Source organism: Meleagris gallopavo, chromosome 1 (assembly GCF_905368555.1).
Source record: "Meleagris gallopavo chromosome 1, MGAL_WU_HG_1.1, whole genome shotgun sequence".
NCBI lineage: Eukaryota > Metazoa > Chordata > Aves > Galliformes > Phasianidae > Meleagris > Meleagris gallopavo.
In genome coordinates this window covers 26,520,905-26,545,649 of record NC_139404.1, presented here as the reverse complement: position 1 = coordinate 26,545,649, position 24,745 = coordinate 26,520,905, and the positions used below count along the sequence as shown (strand labels likewise).

The 24,745-nt window shown below is 41.1% G+C and overlaps 2 protein-coding genes across 3 annotated transcripts; both read left to right on the top strand.

Annotated features, from left to right (window-relative positions):
• Nucleotides 1–4,609: 4,609 nt before the first annotated feature.
• IFRD1 (interferon related developmental regulator 1) lies at nucleotides 4,610–15,110 on the top strand. Its single transcript, XM_085219352.1, has 12 exons — nucleotides 4,610–4,941; nucleotides 6,573–6,677; nucleotides 7,591–7,672; nucleotides 8,077–8,201; nucleotides 8,481–8,638; nucleotides 9,890–9,940; nucleotides 10,033–10,211; nucleotides 10,314–10,422; nucleotides 11,893–12,027; nucleotides 12,960–13,088; nucleotides 13,781–13,876; nucleotides 14,422–15,110. Exons 1-12 carry the CDS (start codon nucleotides 4,896–4,898, stop codon nucleotides 14,509–14,511), a joined length of 1,305 nt encoding a protein of 434 aa, XP_085075478.1. The 5' UTR covers nucleotides 4,610–4,895; the 3' UTR covers nucleotides 14,512–15,110.
• Nucleotides 15,111–15,899: 789 nt separating this feature from the next.
• LSMEM1 (leucine rich single-pass membrane protein 1) lies at nucleotides 15,900–23,381 on the top strand. 2 transcript variants are annotated; one of them, XM_019612591.3, is made up of 4 exons: nucleotides 15,900–15,918; nucleotides 18,668–18,799; nucleotides 20,868–21,008; nucleotides 22,740–23,381. In XM_019612591.3, exons 2-4 carry the CDS (start codon nucleotides 18,673–18,675, stop codon nucleotides 22,946–22,948), a joined length of 477 nt encoding a protein of 158 aa, XP_019468136.2. In that variant the 5' UTR covers nucleotides 15,900–15,918; nucleotides 18,668–18,672; the 3' UTR covers nucleotides 22,949–23,381. The 2 variants fall into 2 exon arrangements, with proteins under 2 accessions (XP_019468136.2, XP_010705154.2); XM_010706852.4 differs by lacking the exon at nucleotides 15,900–15,918 and adding an exon at nucleotides 16,672–16,960.
• Nucleotides 23,382–24,745: the final 1,364 nt, after the last annotated feature.

The window sequence follows — 24,745 nt, the reverse complement described above, 5'->3', positions numbered from 1 at the left end:
TGGGTAAAATCAGACGACAGCTTTGGACCAGAAGTTCATCTGAATCCCCTTGCCTTGGAAAGTCAGGGTACTGCACAGCTGAAGCTGTGTTCAACCTGGTAAAACATACAGTGTTTGGTAAAGTGCATATATATATTGTCCTGTAGAAATTGTTAACTTAGTAATTATAAATTTGAAAGTGCACGATCCATCTCTCTCTTATGTACAAAGTCCAACATATGCCTCCAGCACTGTTACATACAACATAAACAACACCAGGGCTCTGAGAGCATGCTATTTGTTTCCTTTAGCCACCTACCTGATTTGCATGGTCATGCCTCTAAGCAGGCAGACTTGCTAAATGCATCCACTCACCATATATAATTTCCTTCCTGATTGTTTTCTTTTCCCTTCCAAATGTTTTCTGCATGTCTGCATACACAGTGCTGCTGGAATTAGGGAAAGACCGTGGAGTGCTTTCACATTACTTTATAGTACTGGACTTCAGCCAGCTGCAGGCACCAGGAACCTTCAGTGCCTGCAGTTCTTCAGCTAAGGCCAAAGCTCCTTCAGGATCTAATAATAGCTGCTCCAATAGTTATCCTGCCATCACATTTAATTTTATTCTGGACTTATAGTTCTTAGATGTTTGACTACAACTGGTCAGGCTTCCAAAATATAAATAAGAAGGTGGGAGGTAAATGAAAGGACTGAAAGGACCTCCGACCTGAATACTGCACAGCTTTTGCTGTAATATAATACCCCTGAAATACTATAACGGGAACTGTTTAGCCCTTGAACATGCATTCCAGCATTCAAAAGGAAGCTCTTGCCTTTTCCTCTCTATATTTTTGTTTGAAGTTTGTATCCTACTACTGCACATAAAAAATGCATGCTGCTTACAGTCACTAGCTAAGAAATTTCATCAGTCACCCTGTAACAACTGATTGGCCACATATTGTGTGCATGTCTGGAAGCAGATGCGTGTATCTGAGTGTTGGTGCAGTGACAAGAGGTTTCCCTTCCAAATCAGCCTTTTTTTCCCAGATACAAGCTCAGGTGCCCTAGCACCTGAGGAGAACCTGAGGAGGGAAAGAACGACTTAGGCCTTTGCCTACAGAGTCAAGTATGTCACAAACATACTTGACTGCTGCAACAACTGAGGCCAGAACGGAGGGAGTTTGTGGTTATAATTTGTTATGGGTAGATTTATTTTGGGCAGTGAGGCACATCAATCTCAAGAGCATTAATTTGGAGCATAAAGTGTTCCAGGGTGAGGGCTGCGGCACTGCTAACAGGTTCACACTCTTTCAGTACATAGTCACTAGAAATACAGTTAAACAAATCACAAAGTTACAGCTTTGTGCTCTTTTCTTGAGCGTTTTTCTCGAGCATCTTGAGCATAAAAATCTCAGATTTTTATGATTACAATTAAGTTGATTATGCAATGCACGAAAACCAGTACAAGTCTGGGACTCTCTTCTGTATCTTAAGAGAGACATCCTCAAAGGAACAGCAAAAAGGAAGTCATCATGTCAAAAGAGGAGGAAAATGCCTACATGAATTAGGGTTCCATGCAATCCTTTGAATTCCTATCTCTTTTCCTTCATTTCTGACTTCTTTACAGCATTTAGTGGTGTAAACAGAGTACGTCTGGCTATGTCTCTAATTGTTTGTTACATGATGATGACCTGTATGTATCCAGAATAAACTCTGGCAATCAAATTCTAAGCCCCAAATACTTTCTCAGTCATACACGTATGCTCCTCAGCCTGGGGCATAAGTTCTTCATTACATCTTTTCTGAGGTCCACTGCCAGTTAAGCTGCCTGTACTCAAGCCATTTCTGCCATGCTGCTGAGAGGCCTCGGATCATATAGCTGTGTGGGAAAGAACTTTACAAAGCAGGGTCTGCTTCCTTTCACTTGAGAGCTGCACTTACACTGAAGTGCTTGCCTGAGCTACATTAGAGACATGCCTCTGCCTGGCCATACACCTGCTGGTCCATAGCCTGGCCCAGCAAGGCTGATCTCAATCCTTCTCATTACTGTGGGCTTGTCTGATGATAACCACACTGGTAGCTGGTTCTGGTTATTGTCACTGAACCCAATTCTGACCCTGACTTGCTGGTTTCCCTTTCCAGACTGACCTCAGACCTCAGATCACTGTGGGCACTGGGACCACCTGTCAGCCTGTACTCCTGGCTGACATCCCTCACAACTGTGGACCTGCTTTGTTCTTCCTGTATGGGTTCTGTGGAACTTCACCTGCCCAGCAGCAACATCTGATTCCATCTTTGGCTCCCAGCTTACCTTGCCTTCCAGGCCTGCTTGCCCCTGCTGCCCCTTCTCTCCCACAGGATGATCTCACTTAATGCTGATGCTGTTGGTGTCACTGTTATGATGTGTTCCTCATGCACCAACTGCTCCAGCATAAGCCAGACAATAGGTATACAGATCTCTAGCAACATATGACTCTCTTATTATCCAAAGGTGTTTGTGGGTGCCCACTGGCGCCTAGAGCTCCTGCCAATATGATAAATCAGGGTAGTGGGCAAGAAGTCAACAATCAAGACAAAGAGTCCATTCTGCCATCGTGAAACTGCAAAGCAGTGATATGCAATCCCTGTTGTGAGATCTCACTAAACTGTTGTCAGATGTCCAGGGAATCTCAGTAACCTGGAGACAGTGGGTATCAGAATACACAGTCACAAGAAGTCAGATGGAAAGTGGTTACAAATCCATTGCTGTGGATTTTATTTATTTATTTATTTTCACCTTTAGTAAACTCATTTTGGTTGTCTGAGAGTATTAACACCTACTGCCTCAGCAGTGGCTTTTCACACCTGAGCCAGGACCTTCTCTCCTGCACCAGGGGCTTTATCTCCTCTGTTCTAGTCAGACCAGCTTCAAACTTACCACTCCTTGCTTGACTGTTCCAACTCCACCCATTACTGATGTTACTGTTGTAGCTGCCACCTACAGAACACCTGAACTCCCACCTGCATGTGGCACTGCTCAGCATTTATGCTCAGATTCATCACACCTGCAAGGAGCTCAGTGCTCAGCCTCATCCTTGCTGGCAGCTGAAGACAGCATTGTGAGAAACCAAGGCACCAGCACAAAGGTGACTATTTCCCTTCAGTCCATGCTGAAAGGTCATCCTGTACCAGTGAGAATAACCTACAAATCAGAGGGCAAGCACACAGGAAGCTGTCACGGCACAGCTGACCTTACTGAAAAGGTATTGGCGTCTTGCATTCAAAATACACTCACCATTCAAGTTTCCTTGGCTGCTATTAGGAACTGTTGCTTATTCAACTTATTCTAATACAGGGCACTGTGTACCCACGGGTGCAGCCACGCCTTCTGGATTTAATTAAACTTCCTCCACCTATTTACCTGGAAGGCTGTCTTTTCCCCTCACGCTTCACAGGAACCCTCTTGAAGGAGAAAAATTGGTGCCTCTGAGACTTTACTGCTGGCCTCTACACAGGCACAACGTACTGACTTTTTTTTCTCTTTTTCAATAGGATCTGAAGAGCATAGGGCTGAGCAGGCCCTGCAGCAGTGTGCCCTCCCATGCCCCACAAGGAACGGTTGACCACAGACTCGTGCTGTGCAGCACCCACAAACATCACAGCTAGCAGTAACCATTTTCCAGAAACGGGCCGTTTGTTAGCAGGTGCTCACTCAAAAGTAAACAGCTCATTAAACCCCATTTCCTTTATGCTTTCACATAGCGCCTATGGAGAGTAATGATGAAAGTTATCTGTGGTGTAAACGCTTTGTATGCAGAGGAATTCAAATAACCCAATCAGCACTGCATCTTATGCAGCTCCTCAGCACGTTTTGCAAGACTGTCTTTCCTCCTCATGCTGCAGTGCTGCTGCAGTCACTGTCCAGCAAACAGAAGCGAGTAGGACGTAAAAACACGCGGGCCTCTAGGGCTAACCTAAACTGCAGCGTACAATCGTGTTTGTGACACATGGCACAGACTCCCGAGTGGGAAACACGCAGAAAATGGAGAATTCTTTTCTACAATCGCCAAAAAAATGTTTTGTTCCCTGATTTTCATAAGTCCGGCTTCTGACGGTAGCTATTTGCTGTTTCGCGCGGAAGAAGCGCTGCGCCGCAGGCAGCAAGTAGAACTGTGAGAACCGCACCGCACGCAGCAGCACGCGGCTCCTTTGTCTGCCGGGTCGGGCCCCGCCCGCGCGGCCTCACACGACCCCGTCCACCGCTCCTCCCTCACTCTCCGCCTCTCTTCGCTCCGGCTCTCGGCCGCGCCTGCAGGGGGGCGGAGGCCTATTTTTAGGCGCCCTCAGGAGGCCTCACCGCTGAGAGTCCCGCGCTCTGCGAGGCTGCCACCCTCCAGCTTCCCCCCCCCCCCTCACTCAGCCCCTCGGCGCCACTCGGCTCCGGCCGCGCCGCGCCGCCCCCAGCCTGCACCGCGAGGCGCCATGACACCACGCCCCCCGAGCGCGTGGCAGCGCCGCGCGTCATGGACTCGCGCGGCTGAGTCACCTGCGCGCTGTCGCAACGCTCCGTCATTGGTCGCGGCAGCGGCGCGCGGCGAGGCCCCGCCCCCGCAGCTCGGCGCTATAAAAGCGGCGCCGGCGCCCGCTCCGCGCTTTTAGCCCCGGGTGTCTGAGAGGAGAAAGATGCATCGACTCCGCTCGCGGGCCTTCACGGGGATTTCTGCCATCGCCGCCAGTTCGTCCTTCGCTTGCCTCCGCCAATCACCTCCGCTGCCCCGGCCCGAGAAGTCGGCCTCGCAAAGGCGTTGGAATAAAAAGCGATCCTGCTCTTCCATCGGCTGATTGTCGCTGATTCCCGGGCGGGGGGGAGCAGAGAGACCGAGACCCAGAGAGGGACCGAGGAGCCGAGCCGAGCTCAGTCGAGCGCCGCTGCGACCATGCCCAAGTCAAAGAAGCGAGGGAGCAACCACCAGCGGGGGGCCGGTGAGCGGGACGGGCGGACGGACGGGCGGGGGCTCCGCGCATGCGGTCTCGCGGGACCTCGGGCCGCGCTGCATCGGCCGGCCGGGCCTCCTCACCGGGGCGTGGCCGCGGGGCGCCGGGCCGGAGCCGGGCGCGGGCTGACGGGAGCCGGCCGCGCGATCGCCACCTCACGCCGTTAGCGCGCATGCGCCCGGCTGCGCCGCGCCGGAGTGGGGGGGCCGGAACGGACGTGCCTGGCGCCGCCGGCAGCGCCCCGCGGCTGGTACCGCCCGGCGCCGCTGGGGGCCCGCAGGGGCCGCGGTAACAGCGCTGCGGCGCGTCCCGGGCACGCACGGCTCTGTGTGGGCTCTGTGCCGCCGGCGGTGCGGGCCTTACCGGGGGGCGAGCAGGGTTGCTGTTGTCAGTCCCGGGGTCTGCGGCGGCTGCGCGGCGCTGCCTGTGCGCGGGAGGCCGCTTATCGTAAAGGAGGGTTCCAGAACAGTCTTGGTAGGGAGCTGGGTTCGTGCGGAAAAGAGGTCGATGAGGTGCTGGTGACTGGAGAGCGTGGGGGCTTTGTTGGGTGGTGAGAAATCTCACTTGGGGCTGTCATAGCGTCTGTCTGACTCAGATGAAGCAGACGATTCGCCGGGTCCTTGTGCAGCTGCCCTCATGCCAGCTTGAGGACGGCTGGCAGTGCTTTTTTGCCGCTTCTCCCGCTGAAGAAGCCTGCCTGGCACAGACGAGCATTGTGTTTTGGGTTCTGGCGTAATTTTTTGCGTTGTAAATGATCCAAACTTAAATGGAAGATTAGAATTCTGAGTTCTGTGAAAGGCATCTGAGAGCTGTTGAAGAAACACCGGTAAAGCTATGATTTTGTTAATCAACTACGGCAGGTACTAAGAGCTAGGATAAGGCAGCAATAGAAGTGCATTATCAGCTCAAACCTCAACTCTTATTGCTCTAAAATATAGGGTAAGTTTATGGAAAGCTACAGTGATCAGCTTTTGGCAAAACAACGTTGCTTTCTTTGAAGAGACTGAAGATAGTAAAAGGAGGCGTTATTGCAAGGATTCTCTCCTGTTGGATCTTCCAGTCTTTTATCATACCAGTATTAAAAGTGAACAAAAACTACAGCTCTATGCTTAGAGTCTTAACAGCTGGAAGGCTCGATGGGAGCCCAGGGTCAAGTGTTGCTGCTGATGCACGTACTGCACTTAATCCAGTAAATCCAGTAGTGAACTGGGTAATGCATGTTTGCCTGTATGTGTATCTTAGATCTGCTTGAAGTTCTTCAGAATTGGAGAAGATTTTAGAACAAGCTATTTTAGGTAGCTGGTTTTAACACATAATAAAATGCTATTTTTAAAGCATAGTCACAGGAAGTTGCATAAACTTGACCTTGATTGTAGGAAGATACTGAATACTGAAATAGGAATTCTACCAATGCTTTGAAAACGAGATGAGTTCTTTACCTATTACACTTGGTTTTTCTAGAACAAAGCTAAACAGATCTTTAGGAAGGGTGGGAGTGAAAGAGTTAGCAGGGTGAAGGATGTGGCTTTTGTATGCACATGTGCTCAGGGATTCTACTTTTAATATTCAGATCTTTTTCCATGTGAAAATGACTAAACTTATATTCATCTTTCTTTAAGGTGGTCAGCCCAGAAATGTGCAGCCTTTTAGTGATGAAGATGCTTCAATTGAAACTATGAGCCACTGCAGTGGCTTCAGTGATCCCGCTAGCTTCACAGAGGATGGTATGTTATTTAATTTTTGTCTGTTCCTCTTGTATGAATACTAGACTGTAAGTAGCAGTAGCAATATAATGACATTCTGTTAAATACTGTATGATTGTTCATCTAGTGGAGAAAGTTACTGGTATGCTTCATATTTCATGAGCCTCCTGTAAAACTGGTAGGCTTCTTTCCATTGGAACTATAAATTACAATTTTTAGAGGGGGAAAAAAACCCACAATTCTAAGGTGTATTATAAGGCATAGAATTTTTATAACTTAGTTGAGATGGTGGGGGTTGCAGAAGAGTTTGACGTAGAGTGAATTGCATTGTGTTTTGAACAAGATTTGTACTGTAAAAGACTCTTCTACGGAAGCAGTAACTTGTCTCATCTGCCATCTCTTCCTGAGCTCTTGCTAATAACGCTGTTGGGGAGGGTAGGGCTCAAGGGCCTGCTGCTGCTGCAGTGGGATGAGGCTGGGAGGCTTGGACATATCCTACCTGAGCCTCTGGCGCAGAGATATCTGAAGTGATGCCAGGAAGGCAGGCTGTTGATGAGCTCAGTGCATCAACAGTGAATGTTCCACTGTACTGCAGAGGTAGATAGAGTAGACAGAATGAAAGTTCTCTACTGACTTGATTGGCTACTGGTTTTTCAGTTGTACAAAATCTTTGTGAGACCTAATTAGCTTGTACATTCATTCTTAGTGCATGTACCAAACAGGTATAGAATCAGCATGCATGTATCAACAGGTTGTTTTCCATTAAGATACTCTAGGAGAGATGTTGAATATAGTTGTAATGCTGAAAAATTCTGTTGCTGTTGTCTGTGGTGAACTACTTTCTTATTAATACTTTTGATAGTTCTAGTATTTAGTGGTAGATGTGACTCTGCTAATGTGTATTAGTAGGACTAAACTATTTGTTATGGCTTAGGGCCTGAAGTTGATGAAGAAGCCACACAAGAAGACTTAGAATACAAATTGAAGGGATTCATTGATCTTACATTGGACAAAAGGTATGATGTGCTTTGAAGAAATTAATTCATACATTGCTGGCTTACTGATAGAGTAAGGGAACTTCTTTGCATGCTTATTGAAATTATGATTATTTCATGCTGGGGAGGATTTGTGTTTCTTTAGTATCTGAAGAGAACTTTCTCCCTCTGAGTGCTTAAATAAGTGAGAATCAAATTCTCTTTTGCTAATAATTCAAAGTAGCCTGGTTTACTGTTGTGAAATGCATTTCCAACCCAAATTTTTCTTTTCTTAATGGAAGGGGGTAACTTGTAATGCTTCATACTTAACAATATGACCGTAGATTGCTCTTCAGCAGGGACTATGCAGGTGGAGACTACCATGAAGTCAAAGGCTGAGCTTAACTGCTATTGATTTCAAAGGAGATTTTTTTTTCTTCCAACAGTGCCAAAACGAGACAAGCAGCTCTTGAAAGTCTGAAAAGTGCTTTTTCCTCTAAAATATTATATGAATTTATAATGGAAAGGAGAATGACACTAACTGATAGCATTGAACGCTGCATAAAGAAAGGTAATTAATGTGGTTACTATTAGAAAGCAGCAATGGTGGTGAAATGCTTGTTTTAAAGAAGTTATCTTTAAGGCTTATCTAGTGCTTTATAGAGCACTTCATTTTAGTTCTGTTAACTAATTTTTTTTAGATGTCTTATTTTAACTGGCCTAGAAAATTAACTGAAATAATACTGTCTATGGATTTCTGAATTTCTCCTTAAAGATTTTTGAACAAGTGTCTTTAAAGGAAGGAAGGAGTGCGTAAGGAGATCACTCATCTTAGTATTTTAATGTCTAGGTAAGAGTGAGGAACTGTGTGCAGCTGCTGGACTGGCATGTCTTCTCTGCGTGCAGATGGGGTCGGGAATTGAAAGTGAAGAGATTTTTAAGACTCTTGGTCCAGTTCTGAAGAAGATTGTCTCTGATGGAACAGCTAGTGTTCAAGCCAGGCAGGCTGTAAGTGTTTAAAAGGTTCATATATTTTGCTTGCTAGTCAGGGGCATAGGGCGGATTAAGGCAATCTCACTATTGTGTAATCCAGAACTAAAGGTTACTACACTAGTGTAAACAGCTAATGTTGACTTAAGTTGTGAGTGAAGCGTAGCACTATCTTAACTATCTTAAAAAGCTCTACCTGAAGGTTGAATGCCATTCTCCTTCAGCTTGGGTACTTCAAACAACAGCTGTTCCATCTCCTATTTTCTCAGGTGCCGAAACTTACAATATTTCAGTCTTGTTACTGCAGTTCTGATGTACCTTTCTGTATTTATTTTAACAATAGAAGAATATTATTTCTGCAAATGTATATGAAGAAATTATTAGCAGTAGATGTAAAATTATATACTTCATACACAGAATATTTCTGGTATTTGTTTGCCCAGACATCTTAACTGTAAATGAGTAGTATACCCAAAGTATTAACTGAAGGTAGTTGAAAGTTCTTGACAGTAACCTCTCACAGAACATCAGAGTTTAAACTGATTTTTCTTAATTTACCATTGTCTTTATTATTACTTTTCCTAGTGTACTCTAGCTGCATTAAAATAGATACTGCTAGCACAAAAAGTACAGTAGTATTAGTTCAATAGCAGCTGCTTCTACAACCCAAAGTTATTAAAGCTTGTTCTAGCATTTAACTTCTTTAAGTTTAGTTCAGGATGTTGTGTGGTCAGTGCAAATATTGCTTTTGAAAATAAAATCTTTTTTGTAAGAACACTAGTACGGGCAGTAGGGAAGGGACTTGTTGGTCCTTGCAGTTAAAAGCTGGACTGTTCCAGGACAGACTATGAAAACACCAGCTTCAGCACCATTTAACTGGAAGAGTGGGCACAGAGGCAGAAAGATTTCCCACAGCTGTAAATAAATATTTTATACAGATCAGTAGTAATGGCATAATTTTTGCCAGCGGATTTCAGTGAGATTTAATATAATTGGGTGAAAGGTGTGCTATGTACACTGCTTTGGAAGGACTTTGTATGTTGTATGAAAGGAAAGGTGAAAGCTTGAGTGGCATATGTTGTATCCTGAGGGAAGAGAGGAACTTAGGTCTAAATGTTACGAAGTAGCTGGGTTAAACTATTGAGATTAATGCCTTAGCAGCTGGGGTTATAAGGACTTCTATTCTGCTAAGTTCCAAATGTCAGATTTAAGCATTTTGTCAACAGTGACATCACCATCAAATACTGACAATTTATTTCTTTTGTCTAGTGTGCAACCTGCTTAGGGATTTGCTGTTTCATTGTCACCGATGACATTACGGTGAGGATAAGTAATACTTTTTCATATTGTCAATTTAAGAAAAATGTGTGAGTCTTCAGCAACTTCCATGTTCTTTTTTTTCTTCTCTTCAGGAGCTGTACTCTACTATGGAATGCCTCGAAAGCGTCTTCACCAAAGCTTATCCACGAGATAGAGACACCAACGGGGTATCAAGTACACCCAGTACTGTGCTTCACATCAGTGCGCTCTTGGCATGGACGCTGTTGTTGACCATTTGTCCAATGAATGAAGTGAAGAAGAAAATTGAAATGTGAGCATCTTTCTGGAAAACTACATTTGTAATTGTAATCTTTTTTTATATGCAGTGAAGCAATGTCAACAATGCGTTAATGAAATATGACTAATTCCTTAGGCACTTGCATAAACTCCCAAGTATGCTGTCTTGTGATGATGTCAACATGAGAATAGCTGCTGGAGAAACACTAGCTCTTCTGTTTGAGCTGGCACGCGAAACAGATGCTGTAAGTATTGGTTTGCTGTTTTATTGCGTTGAAGTGATGACGACAAATGCTTTAACTTGTGTTCTGCAGCATCTCTGATATCAGTAAGTGTCATATCATTCCCTGCGTGTGTTCTTGGTAGCAGGATGACCCCGATTATATTTGGGTGTATTGCAAGACTTCACTGCAATTCAAGTGTAGTTTTTACACTGACTTCAGTGGTGCACAACAGGACTAGATTAAAAATGAAATAATGCCAAATAAGAGTAGCTAGAAATGCAACATGTAAGTTTTAGCTCCTAAATCAAATACCAGCTTTTTAAGGAGGAGAAAATATCCCTAGAATATCCTTGGAAATAGTTGTGTTTTTTTTTTTTTTTTTTTCCCCAAATGTAAAACACAATTTGGTATAGTGGGAATATTCATTAGATATTCACTGTTTGGAAATGAGTTCTAATGACTCCAAACCTGCACCATTCTGTTCTCAGCTGAAAATTCATCCTTCTGTAAAGTCAGTGTTTACTTCTAGTATTGTTTTTTGGTATCCTTGAGAGGAATAGCTAGTATTGTATAACACACAGCACCTCTGTCTATTGTGGTCAGTTTGCAAATTAAGATGGAGCATTTTGAGTAAGGATATACAACATGCTTAACACTGCAAAATTTGAAAGGATATGCTGATGCTTCTGTTTAATCTCAAACAGTAGGGAATTGAGTCTCAGCTGTGGAAAGAAGGTGAAACCAGAACTTGATCCTTTACTTGGTCAAGTTGTCTGCAAATAAAATATTTTACCACTGATCAGTTTACTTCAAAAAGCAAGCGTTAGATTCAGTCCAGTCAGCTGACATTTTTGGATGAGATGCTTGTTTTTACATAAGTGGCTTATTCATCCAGCTCAACTGCACGAGCTAGTTAATAGAGAGGAGAAAATATCTCATGCCGAGGGGTGATGCATTTTAAAAAAATTCCTAGCAATTTTCACATTTTCTACTGCATACAATATTTATGACTACATTTTCCTTAATGTCAGTCCTGTAGCATCTCATGATCCATCTCCAGAGGCATGAATTCTATGCTAATGACCTGAAAGTGCCCTCAGCTTATCAGCAGGACTGCCAGCCAGGTTCAGCAGCAGATCAGTTAGGCAGTTTGAGGCCCTTGGAATTGTGGAGCAGAACAGCTTAACAGGTATATGCACAATGAAGCAGCTGAACTGTTTCATGGGGCTTTAAAACCAGAGTTGATAGCTTCCAATTGGATAAACTGGTGACTCCATTCTTACTGGCTTGAAGGTCTTTAGTGACATCCTTGCCTCTTTAAATAATGAAGTATCAGTCTGTAGAGGTGTCCGTGTCCAGAATTTGGAAAGACCAGTCTCTTGGAGGGACAGATACTGAGACCAGAAACTCGAAAATGTTTTCTTAATTTTTTGTTTTTGCTTTTGTGTGTGTGTGTGTGTGTGTGTGTGTGTGTGTGTGTGTGTGAAACAGGATTTCTTTTATGAAGATATGGAACTTCTAACAGAGAAACTGCGAGCTTTAGCTACTGATGGAAATAAGCACAGAGCCAAAGTAGATAAAAGAAAGCAGCGATCTGTGTTCAGAGATGTTCTGCGAGCTGTTGAGGTAATTCTTCTGTCTTACTTGAGTGCATTGACGGTAGCTATGTAGCATACAATTGAATCAAAAATGCTTCTATGATGAAATAAAATTTCTGTGAAAGGGGCAGAGAATTATTTTAAACACTATTTCAGATTATTCTGCTAGTTTATGTTAAACAGAACTGCTTTTAGGAATGTATCAAAGTCAAATTTTACTTTCTTAACTTGGCTTTCATTTTGAAGAGGGCTTTTTCTGGTTAAGAAGCTAAGCATTGTATTATAAACACTAAATTCCTTTTATTTTATACCACGAGCAGATTTTTTTTTTAATATGAAAGTTTGCAGTACATTCAGGTTATTGTAAAATATTGTAGAATCTTGTAATAAATTGATATGTGCATAATGAACAAAAAGGAGTGTAGGAGTGAGACGTTTTTTTGTCGAGAGCCAAAGAAAAGGTTGTGTATTGGTAGGTGGAGGTTGTTGTCCTAATTCTTGTGCATTGCAGAAGCCAAGGGGAAAGCTTTGAAGTTATTTGAATTGACCTTTGAGACTACCTGCAGAGGAGTCTGAGCCATTTACTGGCACCTCTTACGTCCCACTGTCACCAGTGTAGCTTTCTTCAAGGTGGGATATAAATTTGACACGTAGAGTGAAAGGTGACTCATGCTCAGAACTGTTTTTTCTGGAGATGAGCCCAATTCTTTAAGTCAGTTTCAAGATGAAAGTCAGTTACATATTCTTTAAAAGCTTTCTGACTTGAGAAACATTACCTTCAAGTCTCTAAGTGAGATTTAACTTTAGGTACATGTTGGCTTATGAATTGATAAGACTTACGTAATATGCATGTTATATTATTTGTGAAATTTTGATGTGCAGAATGAGCCTAATGAAAATAAAGTACTGGAGAATATTTAAGTTGAAATCTTAAGTGCTTATCCCTTTCATTTTGGACAGGAGCGAGACTTTCCTACAGAGACAGTGAAATTTGGACCTGAGCGCATGTATATTGACTGCTGGGTTAAAAAACAGACTTATGATACCTTTAAGGAGATTCTGGGGTCAGGGATGCAGTATCATCTGCAGGTGAGCTGCTGTTTGATAAGTGCTCAAACTGCTGCTATCTAGGGATTGTCTCTTCCCTGTCTGGTAATTGAAACAGACACAAAATCATGGGTGGAACTAGTTAAATTTGTTTTTCATGTTACCAGTTTTATAAGACAGGAGTTATAAAAAGTAATAAAAAACACTTTGTTTTGAAACACTTTGCTGTTCATTTCAATTTGGCAAAGTAAAAGCCCTGCTTACCTGCCTGTATCTTGTATCAAGATGTATTTTAATATTCTCCTGAATTTTGTTTCAGTAGAACAGTGTAGTCAGATGGCTGCTACAAAGCAGTGTCCGTTTCTAACTAAGGGAAGTGTGGGTACATACCAAATATCCTAAATTTTTCAAATGTAACTTCTACAAGCAGATACAACAAATGAGTGTGATGTTAAACATACAGATCTGTGTCCAGCTACTTAATCTTGTGTACAGGGTGTAGCAGAACAGTGTCTTACTTGCTGGGACATGAAAATCAGTGGGGGTGGTTGTGCTTTTTCCCAAGAGGACAGTTTTAGATCTTGGCCTCATTCCGATAGGACGAAGAAGTGTTCCCTGGCTTAATTGCAAGAGGTTTCTTACTGGAATACTGCTATTTCTGAATAGCCCTTTTTCACCTTCATTGGAAGGGAAACTTGCTATGTGATATGTTTTTGTTTTTTTTTTTTCTTTAGTCAAATGACTTTCTCCGGAATGTGTTTGAGCTTGGTCCACCAGTCATGCTAGATGCTGCAACTCTTAAGACAATGAAGATATCCCGATTTGAAAGGGTAGGTTATTGCACCTTCATGTATTTATGTATCATACTAGTTCTCCTGAATTAAGTAGTGTTCAAGTCATAGACTTTAGAAGATGTAAACTTTAAGCTTGTACCTTGAAACCAAGCCCTATATTGTCCCGAAAGAAACTAAAACTTGCTTTTAGGTGTGTCTGAGCTCTTCAGCTTTTACATTGGCACCTTCTGCTGTCCTCCCAGGTGTGGATCTGAGGATTGATTAGTTTGTTGATTTGGTGTCTGATTTATGCTCCATGCATGTGACGGGTGAGCTCCTACGAAAGCACTAGGTTTTTGGCTGGGGATGTTCAGGAAATAGTATAAACTGAGTCTTTATAGAGACAGGTTCTTCAACTCTCTAGTGACAAAGAGATACTGGGAGGATGGATGCCTTTGTTATGTTGGCTGTACAAACATAAACGTGTACATATGTCTTATGCAGTCATTTAAAAGGAACTGTATATTAAAATGGATCTCTGAGGGACGTCAACCTTCTTGAACAACTGTGTGATTAATTTAATTTCTCTTTTTATTTTGTAGCACTTATATAACTCAGCAGCATTCAAGGCTCGGACAAAAGCGAGAAGTAAATGCCGTGACAAAAGAGCGGATGTGGGGGAATTTTTTTAGATCTCTGTGGAGCTTAATTTTAAGTCTTTGATAATTAAAATAAATTTGTAACCTTTGAATGACTTTTTTTTATTTCAACAGTCACAGCTTGCACTTGTGCACAGGGGTATTGTACAAAATCTGTAAATAGAATGCATGTTGCTCAGTTGCATATACACTGTACATAGATTGATGTAAGACTGGGTGTGGGGTACATTGTAACACTTGGATTAGGTGTAACTTAATCCAAACCTGAACATATTGTAACTCAACTGTTAAATGGGGTGCACTTGTAATCAACTGCCACATGTCAGATTTGATTACTTTATAGTAAGGTAAATTAAATGATTCATTGACCAAGTGTTTGGGTAAAATTGTGTTAATACGGAAGGATGAACTTGTTCATGTGAAATGATTTTTAGTACCTTTTAAAACTTTAAGTGGCAGATGAACAAAGAAATTCCTCTATAGTATGAACTTATGTGAGGGGAGCTGTGGAGCTGAATTACCTTCACTCACAAGGAAGCAGTAAATAAGATACTTGCCTCAATGTAAAATAAAGATTCATATGTTTTGAAATCAGGTCTTTAATTTTTGGAATAAAGATGTTTCTCACTGTGTTCTTTGTCTTAATTTGATTACTACTCTGATGAAAAGTTGTAGTGCTGGTACAACCAAAATGGTGAAAGAGAGGGGTTTATTTTACGCACAACTACTGTTGCTTGCCTGTTGCAAAATATGGCCAAGTTAGTCTTAACTGTGTTACCTGAAATGACTGCTTTGTTTGGGAGCTGTATCTTGTATGTAATCTGCACAGCAGCCTGTCGTTGGTTTCTTGTCAGTTTAGTAATGGGCAGCAATCTGCAGACTAAAGGTCAAACATTTCCTAGTTTTGGTGCTACAGAATATTTCTTGCCTGACGGAAGTCACTCTAAATGCACTATTCCATATTGGAAGCTACAGCCGGTCTCCAGTTTCCCTTTCTGGAGGACTGAAATGTGCCAATAACAGACTGGCGTGGGGACAGTGAGGGAGTTTATGTGAAGACCAACATCAGCCAGAGCTTCTGCATCAGACGATCTGCAAACGCATGTGCTTGTTTCAGCCTGATCTCTGAACTACATCAAGCTGACTCCATTTGCCCGTTCTGAGGCTTGCGATTCTCCCCTTGAATCGTTCCCACAAGCCTGCTAGTCTCTGGCTGTGGGTGGTCACCTTTGGTGAAGTTCACCAGTACAGAGTAGCGCTTGTGAGAGCTTCCTGTGCTTCCGGAGGTTTGCAACGTACCCAGCGCCTCTGTGCAGATGGCCGGGCACGTGGTTCCCCTTTCCCCCAGAATGCTGTAGGTGCCAGCTGCAGAGACTGGGATGGCGTCCAAGGCTGTTAGAGGGGAGGAGGTGGGCCGTTTTGCTGCCTGCTCGAGATCTGGTGATGTTTTAGACTTTTTCAAGCTTAGAACAGGAGTGTGTTAAGTCTTTGTCTTACAGTTAGGATGGTGTGAGATAATATATATATAAAAATTTTATTTTTATTTATTTATTTATTGCACGTCCTTGTTTGAAGGGAGAGTTTCTAGGGGTCCGAACAGGAAGGGAGTAAGCTGCATTATTGGCACAGCTACTGATAGTGCAGCTGCAGAGATTGTCACCTTATAGAGGGAAACTGAGTCAGTAGGTGCATCACCTTGTGATCTTTTCTGAAAGAAAAGTATATTCATGGTCAGTTTAAAGTAGATTAATGTTGTGGAAGTAGAGAATTGCTTGAGAAAGGATTTGTTGTTTTGACCCGTGCTCCCTGTTAGCATCAGCTGCCTGTCAATGGTGTGCTGTAATGTTATGTTCTGTAATGTTAGCAAAAGAAACAAACAGCAATTGAAAGATCTTTCCATGAATCATCTGTACTCACAATCAGCTTAGAGTGTATTTTCTGGATGCTGTACAAATCGGTCCAGGTGATAATATACTTGAATTTGTAAGGTGTTGGAGTAGGAAAGTAACTTTTCCAGTTGATGCCTTTAAAGTACATATAAGTGCAGTAATGTAGAAATGACTTCTGCATAGCAAACTCATTACTCATAACTACAGTAATATTGCTATGACGTTTTTTCATAGCAAACTAGTTTTAAAAAGGAATCATAAAGCAAAGGTTTAGTGAAATATTGATCTTCAATAACACATTATTTTTCCATTATAGGATATTTAGTGATTCCAATATACTAAAGAGCTGTGCATATGCTGGTTTCCTTTTAAACAGTTCAATATGGTGAAGTCAGTGTGCTTGGCTGAGATTAACGCTAAATATAGATCGAAAGAGACAGTCTGTTTCGTGACTGCCTTCATGGGTCCTGCAGGGGCTGACAGGCTCCTATGGGGCTAAAAGTGGAGGGGAACAGCAGTACAAGTTTTGCTCTGGGGCTTTGGCACGGGCTGTGTTCCTCCATACTGGCCTTTTACCTGAACGTGGCTATGTTGTAAGTAACATTTTCATTTTAATTCCTTCTAAACTTTTTGGTTTTTGTTTTTTCCTGCTAAAAACTTTCAATGTCTTCACACGAAGTTCTAATTTTATCACAACAATCTAGGGAGAAATTTAGAAATCAAATAAGGAAAAGTTCTTTAAAGAAAGTTAAAGTGCGAGAAAGACTGGCAAAGCATAACCAATCCAGTGTTTTAGTTTGATGGAAGACTCATCAATACCTTTGGCCAGTGACACTGATGTATCTTCTCACATTTATTTGAAATATCACTGGAAAATAAAACATAGAGGTTTCCTTCACCACAGTTACATGCACAGTGAGGAAGTCGGTTTTAAATAATAATGAAATTAGAAATGTGTAATTCCACTAATAGTAATGCATGAAAGGTACTCACATTTATTACAGCTCAAGCTGCTAAGGAGAGTCTTTCCTGAGACTGCAGGGAGGTACTAACCAGAATATCCCAGAGAAATAACTGCTCTTTGGAAGCTAAAAATAACCAGAAGGGTTTGTGCATGAGATGGGAGCTTTGAGCATGCTGTTGTAGGAATGCACGGCTCTGTATGACTGCAGCTGGCCATGAGTGTGCTTGTGGGGAGACAGCAGTGAGAGTGTAAGTGGCAATGGGGCTGGCCAGGGTGTGATCTCACACCATGTGGCATTCCAGGGCAATGGAAGTGCATACAACCTTCTGCCTGAAGCTACTGCTGCACAAAGGGAAGTCAGGTGCTAGGTACAGTTCACCACTGCTACCTTATTTTTGTGTTTTTCAACAATTCTGAAGGGAGAAAAAAACAAGCTGCAAGCTTTTCTTATGCTCTATTAAATATAAATGTAAAAGTATACATGTAGGCCTATCAGTTTCCATTATTAGAACTCCCACTGTCAGGAGTGATTTAAGCACTTACTCTTCAGTGCTTAAAACTCAGGGAATGCTTGGCTACGTGCTCAAATCTGATGGAATTACGGCAATCTTCTCTTGTAAGGGAAAGGTGTTTTCTATAGCCATTTATGCCTGTATTCCTCAAACATTTTAGTTAGATTTTCCAGTGAAGTGCTGAGTTAGGAATCCAATTACAGTGTTTTTTGTTTATCGGAGAGTGATGGAGGGAGTGGCATGTCAACGGGACGATTCAACTTGTCTAAGATTCAGAAATCACCTGTAGGTGCTTAACATCTTTCATCAGGGTGAGGCTTACATCTCATGAAGTGGTGAGTTGCGTTTGGCAGGCAAGACTGAACTTGGGAGAGTTGATAAAATATTCGGTGTGTAAGATTTGTTCAACATTAGGGCTAAACTAACCACTGCAAGCTCCAGCTTTACATTCATTGGCAAGGAAAGGTATCTTTAGACAGCAATTCTAAGGTCTAGAAAGACTTATCTAAATAGGAGTATTTCCTGGAGAAACGTATTTTTCTTCAGTAACTGCAGTGGAAGTTTTCAGTGACCAGTGTGGTGTAAGTTGCCTTGTTAGAGCAACTGCATCTTTTTATGTCTAGAACTGTGTGCTTCAACACATACAGGAGCCTGCTTTGGTAGTGTTTATTCTTCATAGCCGAATTTGTTTGTATAATCACTGAAACATTTCACGTACCCAGACTGCAGTGACACACTTTCTTGTTAAGCCTCAATCAGTGTTTTTCTTAAGGCAAGGGGTAATGGTCTTTATAACTTAACTTTTTAATTATAATTTCTTCTAGATACAATGGAAAAAACTTCTTTGGAAATTAACCACCCCAATACTGATGAAGAAAGAAAGCTTTACGTAGTTGATTCCTTAAACAACCTGAACAAACTAAATGTTTGCCCAGATGAATTTCAGCGTCCACTGGGTACGTATGGCAATGTTTTGTGTTTATTCTTTGCACACAAATAGGCTATAAAACAAATTAAAAACACTAACGACATCGTATTGGACAGGTGTCAACAGCCCAATAGATGAATATGTCAAACTCTGCATTGAAAATTTTAAGGGAAAAAAAAAAAGGCATAGTTTACACCAGATGAATGGTTTAGCTACTGCTGGTGACTGCTTCAGGTGTCAGGTTCTAGGAAATCCCTACATTTGACTAAAGATTTACCGTGAAGCCTGAATTTGTCTCTCTTTTCTACTTGGGTCCATCAGACAAGGTAATTTCTGTAGTACTGCGCAGTCTACACTTCTTCATGGATAGCACTGTAACTCTTCCCAAGCACTAAAATTCACTTGTGGCAATAGAAATGCCAGTGAATTTCTGTTCATTCTTTTAAGACACATCTCCTAAGGACTCAAGTGTGAAGCATCTTAAGAGGCTTTTAAGCATTTTGATTGACAAAATCTTTTTAGTTTCAGATATGAGCTCTCCCACTTCTACTGCTTTTTGAATCGTAAAATCATAGAATATCCCCAGTTGGAAGGAATCCACAAGGATTATCGAGCCTAATTCCTGGGTCCACATTGCATCACCCCAAACTCAGACCATATGTCTGACAGTGTTGTTCAAACGCTCCTTGTACTCCAGGAAGCTCAGTTCCAGTGCCCACCACCCTCTGGTGAAGAACCTTTTCCTGGCATCCAATCTGTACCACCCCTGACACATCTTCATGCCATTTCCTTGGGTTTCTTCACTGTCACCAGAGAGCAGAGAACAGTTTTTATTTACTGTAATGGCAAATTTGACTGAAGAAAAGGTATGGAACAACAAAATGTTTGGGATTTAAAGGGCCATACATTAATAATCCTTCTAGTTAAATAGCTTACTATATGTAATATACCTTTCCAGATTTAAATAACTTTCTGCTACTCAACAGTAAATAAAGGTAGCCTAATGCATATTTTATGCATTCACTTGTAAAGTGCTTTGTATTCTTCTAGGACTATTCTTTTTAACACAAAGAGTTGCTGTTTTTTTAACGTTTTTTAAAGCTTGGAAATTTTGTAGGTAAGATAAATAAATGAATTTGCCTTATTCAGCAGCATGAAATTCTGGTTCTCTTTCTAGAACTGTGTTGTACTTTTCAGTTTAGTAAATACTACATTCTCATGAACAATTTGTTTAGCAGTATAGCAGATGCCCAGTTAGGTTAAAAAATGATGTTTCGGGAGTGTTGCAGTACTCATGGCAATCCTTTCATCCAGTATCTTAATATGACCTGGCATAATCAAACACATTAGCATGTTAAAAGCTATTTAAAATGTAAACACATTTGGATTCCCTTGGTAGCAGTCATGCAAAAATTTCTTTATGTTTTAAATGATAAAATGTTTTCCCATTCTTTGCAGCATGACAGGGGTCTGTGTTCAGTGATTCTTTGCAGCACTGTAGCCAGGCAAGCTCAGCCAATAAGAAGCATTCATCGTGCAGAGCAAGCATGGAATATTTCTGAGAACTCTGTTGATAGCTTACTGTTCTTGAGAGACAGTAGTAGCGGGATGTTGCCTACCTTTTTATTCCAATTAGAAAGCAATATTGGTGCAGGTGCATAGTATATGATGCACTTGTTATGGATGCTAAGGGAAAAAACACAATCCCTCCTAGATATTAAAAAATTTAATCTTACCTGACGCAGGAGCATGTTAAATGCAATAAAGAAAAACTGAGATATTCTCAAAGATCTCCTGCTAGTTCAGCCAATTGCTCAGCCCCAGGTTTGTTCATTGTTGAAGTGCTACTATGGCACATGCATCCTTCCCTCAGCTATATCACTACGGGCTCAGTTGCAAAACTGTCAGAGATTTCTACCATGAAATCTCTGAAATCTCATGAAATTCGCATGAACTTTCTCATGGTCTTTACTTGACTTCACCTATTATCATTAGGGCTTATTGCCACATTTCAGAATAGAATAGAATTAATGTCGTGCTTATTCTAATGAAACTGAACAAACTTTATCACCAAATGACTTGTCATCTCTTTACAGATGAGGACGTTGAGAGCACCGGTGGTACTAGAGAGGACATGACAGGGAGTAAAGCAAGAAACCAGTGCTACTTCTTCATTGCCTTCATTCTTACTTTGATAGTCAGTTTGGCAATTGTTTCATTTGTAATATTCTTAATAAGTAAGTAAACCAAACAGTGATTCTTAAAAATTTGAGAGTATGGAGAAGAACTTTGATGAAATGTGTCATGCTACCTTATAACATCTTACTGCTGTATATGCATGACCAAAGTTTTTAGCTAGATGTGGGCAGTGGGTCCTGGGTATAGAAGCACAGGCCTCTGTTCTCTGAGCTACAAGGCACAACTTTGTTCTTTGTGCAAAAGTTTTGTGAGCTTAAACAGCTGTCAAGAATTGAGCTCAACAGTGTGAAAGTGTGTCCCTGAAAACTCCGAAATTAAATTTTTAAGACGACTATATGGTAATGAGTAAGCTTTTTGTATACTTCCAGAGGAAATTCAGTATTCGTGACTTTTCACTGAAACTGGAATTACACTAAAGCTAGCACCTAAATCAAGCTCTTTTAAGATATTATCCTTTATTCAGAAAGACCTGAAAACTGCATGCTAAGAACTGATGGGAAAGTGTTTGGAACTAAGAAAACCTCAAATAAACAAAAAATCAGATAATAGCATCAATTCTGTAGACATATTTACTATCCCACTTGGGCTGGACTGATTGAGATAGATCAGCTAACATTGCTGAGCTCACAGCTACAGATGGCCTTTATGGAGCCTTTGTTGTCTTGGAGTTTTCTGTACTAATTGCATTGGACAGCATGAGGTATGTTATTTTAATGCACAAGTCCATTTTGAAAGAATTGTAATCCATGAGATTACTCTATAGTAGGAAATTCACTGGAATTTAGCAAAAATCCTTTTTTCCTTCTTAAGAGGAAATCTTAAGCCTTGACTGAACTTGCTCACAAGCTCTCAAGAGACAAAGCGGAAGACAAATACACAAACAAAACATTAAGTGGCATGATTGTAAAACACTAATTAAAACATCTACTATTTGAATTTCAGATATATTTAATGGGCTGCTGCTAAGCATGCAGATAAATGAGTAATGTGCCCCTCAAGCAGAAAAACTGTAAAATAACTAATAGTGAAAAGGTTACTTGAGGGATTAAAGAAGTTCACTTGGGCTTGGAAATGGTACAGACCTGCGCTTTTAGAAGCTAGCTATTGTTAGTGTTTGTCTGAGATTATGCTTTAAATCCATAGGCATAGACTTGTTTTGCATTGGCATCACTAGAATTAAACTTTTGTCGGCTTCAAAACCCACGGGTAAATTTCGTCAGCCTTAGAAGGATGAAATAAAAATAGCTCCAGAAGTGTATATAATGGATACTGCATACTGGTGTTCCAGAGGAACACCGCCTTTCAAAGCCAGTATTTACAAGAATTCTCCTTTAACCTAAATGCTTTAGGAAAGCAAATGCTGTGGCTGTAGTCTTTGTTGTGCTTTACTAAGTGTGCTTCTAGAAAAATATAGCTGAGTAGTGCCCAGAAATAGCAACTTGGAGCCATTTAATAACACATTTTCTCATGGACACAAACGGAATGGATACACTCCTGGAGACTGCAAAATTTGTCTGAGACAGAGTATTTGGTTGTATTATACTGCTCTGCAGTTTAAAAAAAAAATGAAAATAAACACATAAAGAATTCAGTGAGCAGGTTACTCCACAGATGCCTAACTTTTTCCCATTGGATTCTGCTTTTGTTTTCCTGTTTAACATTGTCACCTGCCATAATTCCCAAAAATCTCATGTGGGAATGCAAGAGAGGGTAGTGATACTTTTAACTTAAATGCTGACAATTTAATGTGATATATTTTCCTTTCCAAGTTCAAACTAGAAACAAGATGGACCAAATATCAAGCAGACTCATATCTGAAAGGAAGAACATAGAAGAGCTTAAGAAAATGAACAATATGATACTAAAGTATCTAAATCAATCAGGAATGAAGGAAAAGGAAAGATACCTCTTCACACAGTCTCCCGACCTTCATGATTACTTCTTCACCCATCCAGAGATGAAAGTCTCTGGAGAATAGATCTACTTTGGAATGAAACTCGGCATCACTTTATTCATGTATTCAGATGTTTTCACATATGATATACAGACATTCTGATATGGTCACAGGAACATTACAAAGGCTATCTGAATGAAAAATATTAGAAAAGAATATAGGATTCTGTTTGATGTGAACACAGATTTTGAAAACTAAGCCCATATAATTCCCTATAAACAGTGAATAGTCAACAGTTTTCAGTAGTTTCAGATTCTCTGTGCGTTGAAAATTACAGGGCTAGGAGCTTAGTTTTACTTCAGATGTAAGTGATCACATAGAATAGTGATTTTTATTCAAGTGATTCTTGCATGGCCTTACTGACATTGGAACAACTTCTGTCTATGCTTCCATATTATTTGTATTCATGGACAACTGCAGATTTCATCACTTACAAATAAATTAGTTTTGCCACTGAGTTTGGTGGTCTGTATTTCTGTGTATCTGAATGGATTGACGCCACTTATGAAAAAAAAATTAAAAAAAATAAAAAAAAATCAAAAACCCAATAATTAAACCTGACTAAAAACTAATCCTTTCATAACACATCATATTCAGCCCTAATTACTAAGGTGTGAAAGTGGGTGCCATATTGTCTTACATGGGAAATAGGCTTAGATAACTTGGTCTGGTAGCATCTATCTCATAATATTGCTAGCACATTCTACTCAGTATTTGTTAGCAGCTGTTGTGGGAAGACCAAGTGTTTTTATAAAGCAATATGGGGAAAATGATATATGTACATGTACTCTTCCCTATGGTTGCTGTTGGCCACTGCCAGAGAAAGGCCACAGGGCCAAATAAAGATCTGCACTGAGTGTTCCTGTTTTAAAAATGGTCCAGAGAGTAAAAGCAGCAACTGCTGCTTTCTCAGTTTGACTTCACACAGCTGTGGAGACCAAGACCCAAAAGTGCAATCATATAAGGAATTGGTGGGTAGCTTTGTCATTTTAGTATTCAGATTCTGATATGGGATGCACATTAAGAAGCCACCTCAATTACCAGTAAACAAACTGGTTACTCCCCTCCCAGCAGTGAAATGGCAGCTGACATTCAGCATCTTTTACTTCAAGTTCTCTTTTCAATCAGAGCTTTTTTAATCTCTCCTGGACAAGTTCATAAAAATAGTCACCTAGATCCACAACATGCAATGCAGTCTCTTTTCCCAGAATGAACAATAATCCTTGCTGTGGTGACTCTGTTGTCTACCATATAGTGAAGAACAAGATCCAGGAATCTTTCTTGCTATGACTCTACCTGGATTTGCCCACTGATTCCTAGTAATCCCATTCCTTCTAAGAGGAATATTTTGGCTTACATCTATGTTTTGCATCACCTTCTTCCTATTTCTTGAGCACTGTTTTTCTTTTCCTGCTGTATTACTGACAAGTCATTCACATGAAAACCATGAGTTTTGGCTGTAAGAGCTTGTTATTCCTGCTGTTAATTCTCAGCTGGAGTCTTAATTATCTACTCTGGGAATCACAAGTGTTTGTTACAAAGATAACCTTAATACCAATAAGAGAATGATAAAAGTGTAGAATATGTTGCAAGAAAAGAAACCCTAAAAGACCAGAATAAATATCTTCCTGTAAATGCTGTTAAATGATGACAGAAAAAGTGCCATACGATGAAGAACATGAAACTCACAGTGCTGCTTCTCTGTTCACCAAGCTGTCAGCTGCTTTTAATGGCAGTATTCTCATCTCTCCCACTCATCTTGCAGCTACCGTAACTGCTTTCAAGCTACTGTCTCACTCTTACATGCATCTGTACTTGCTA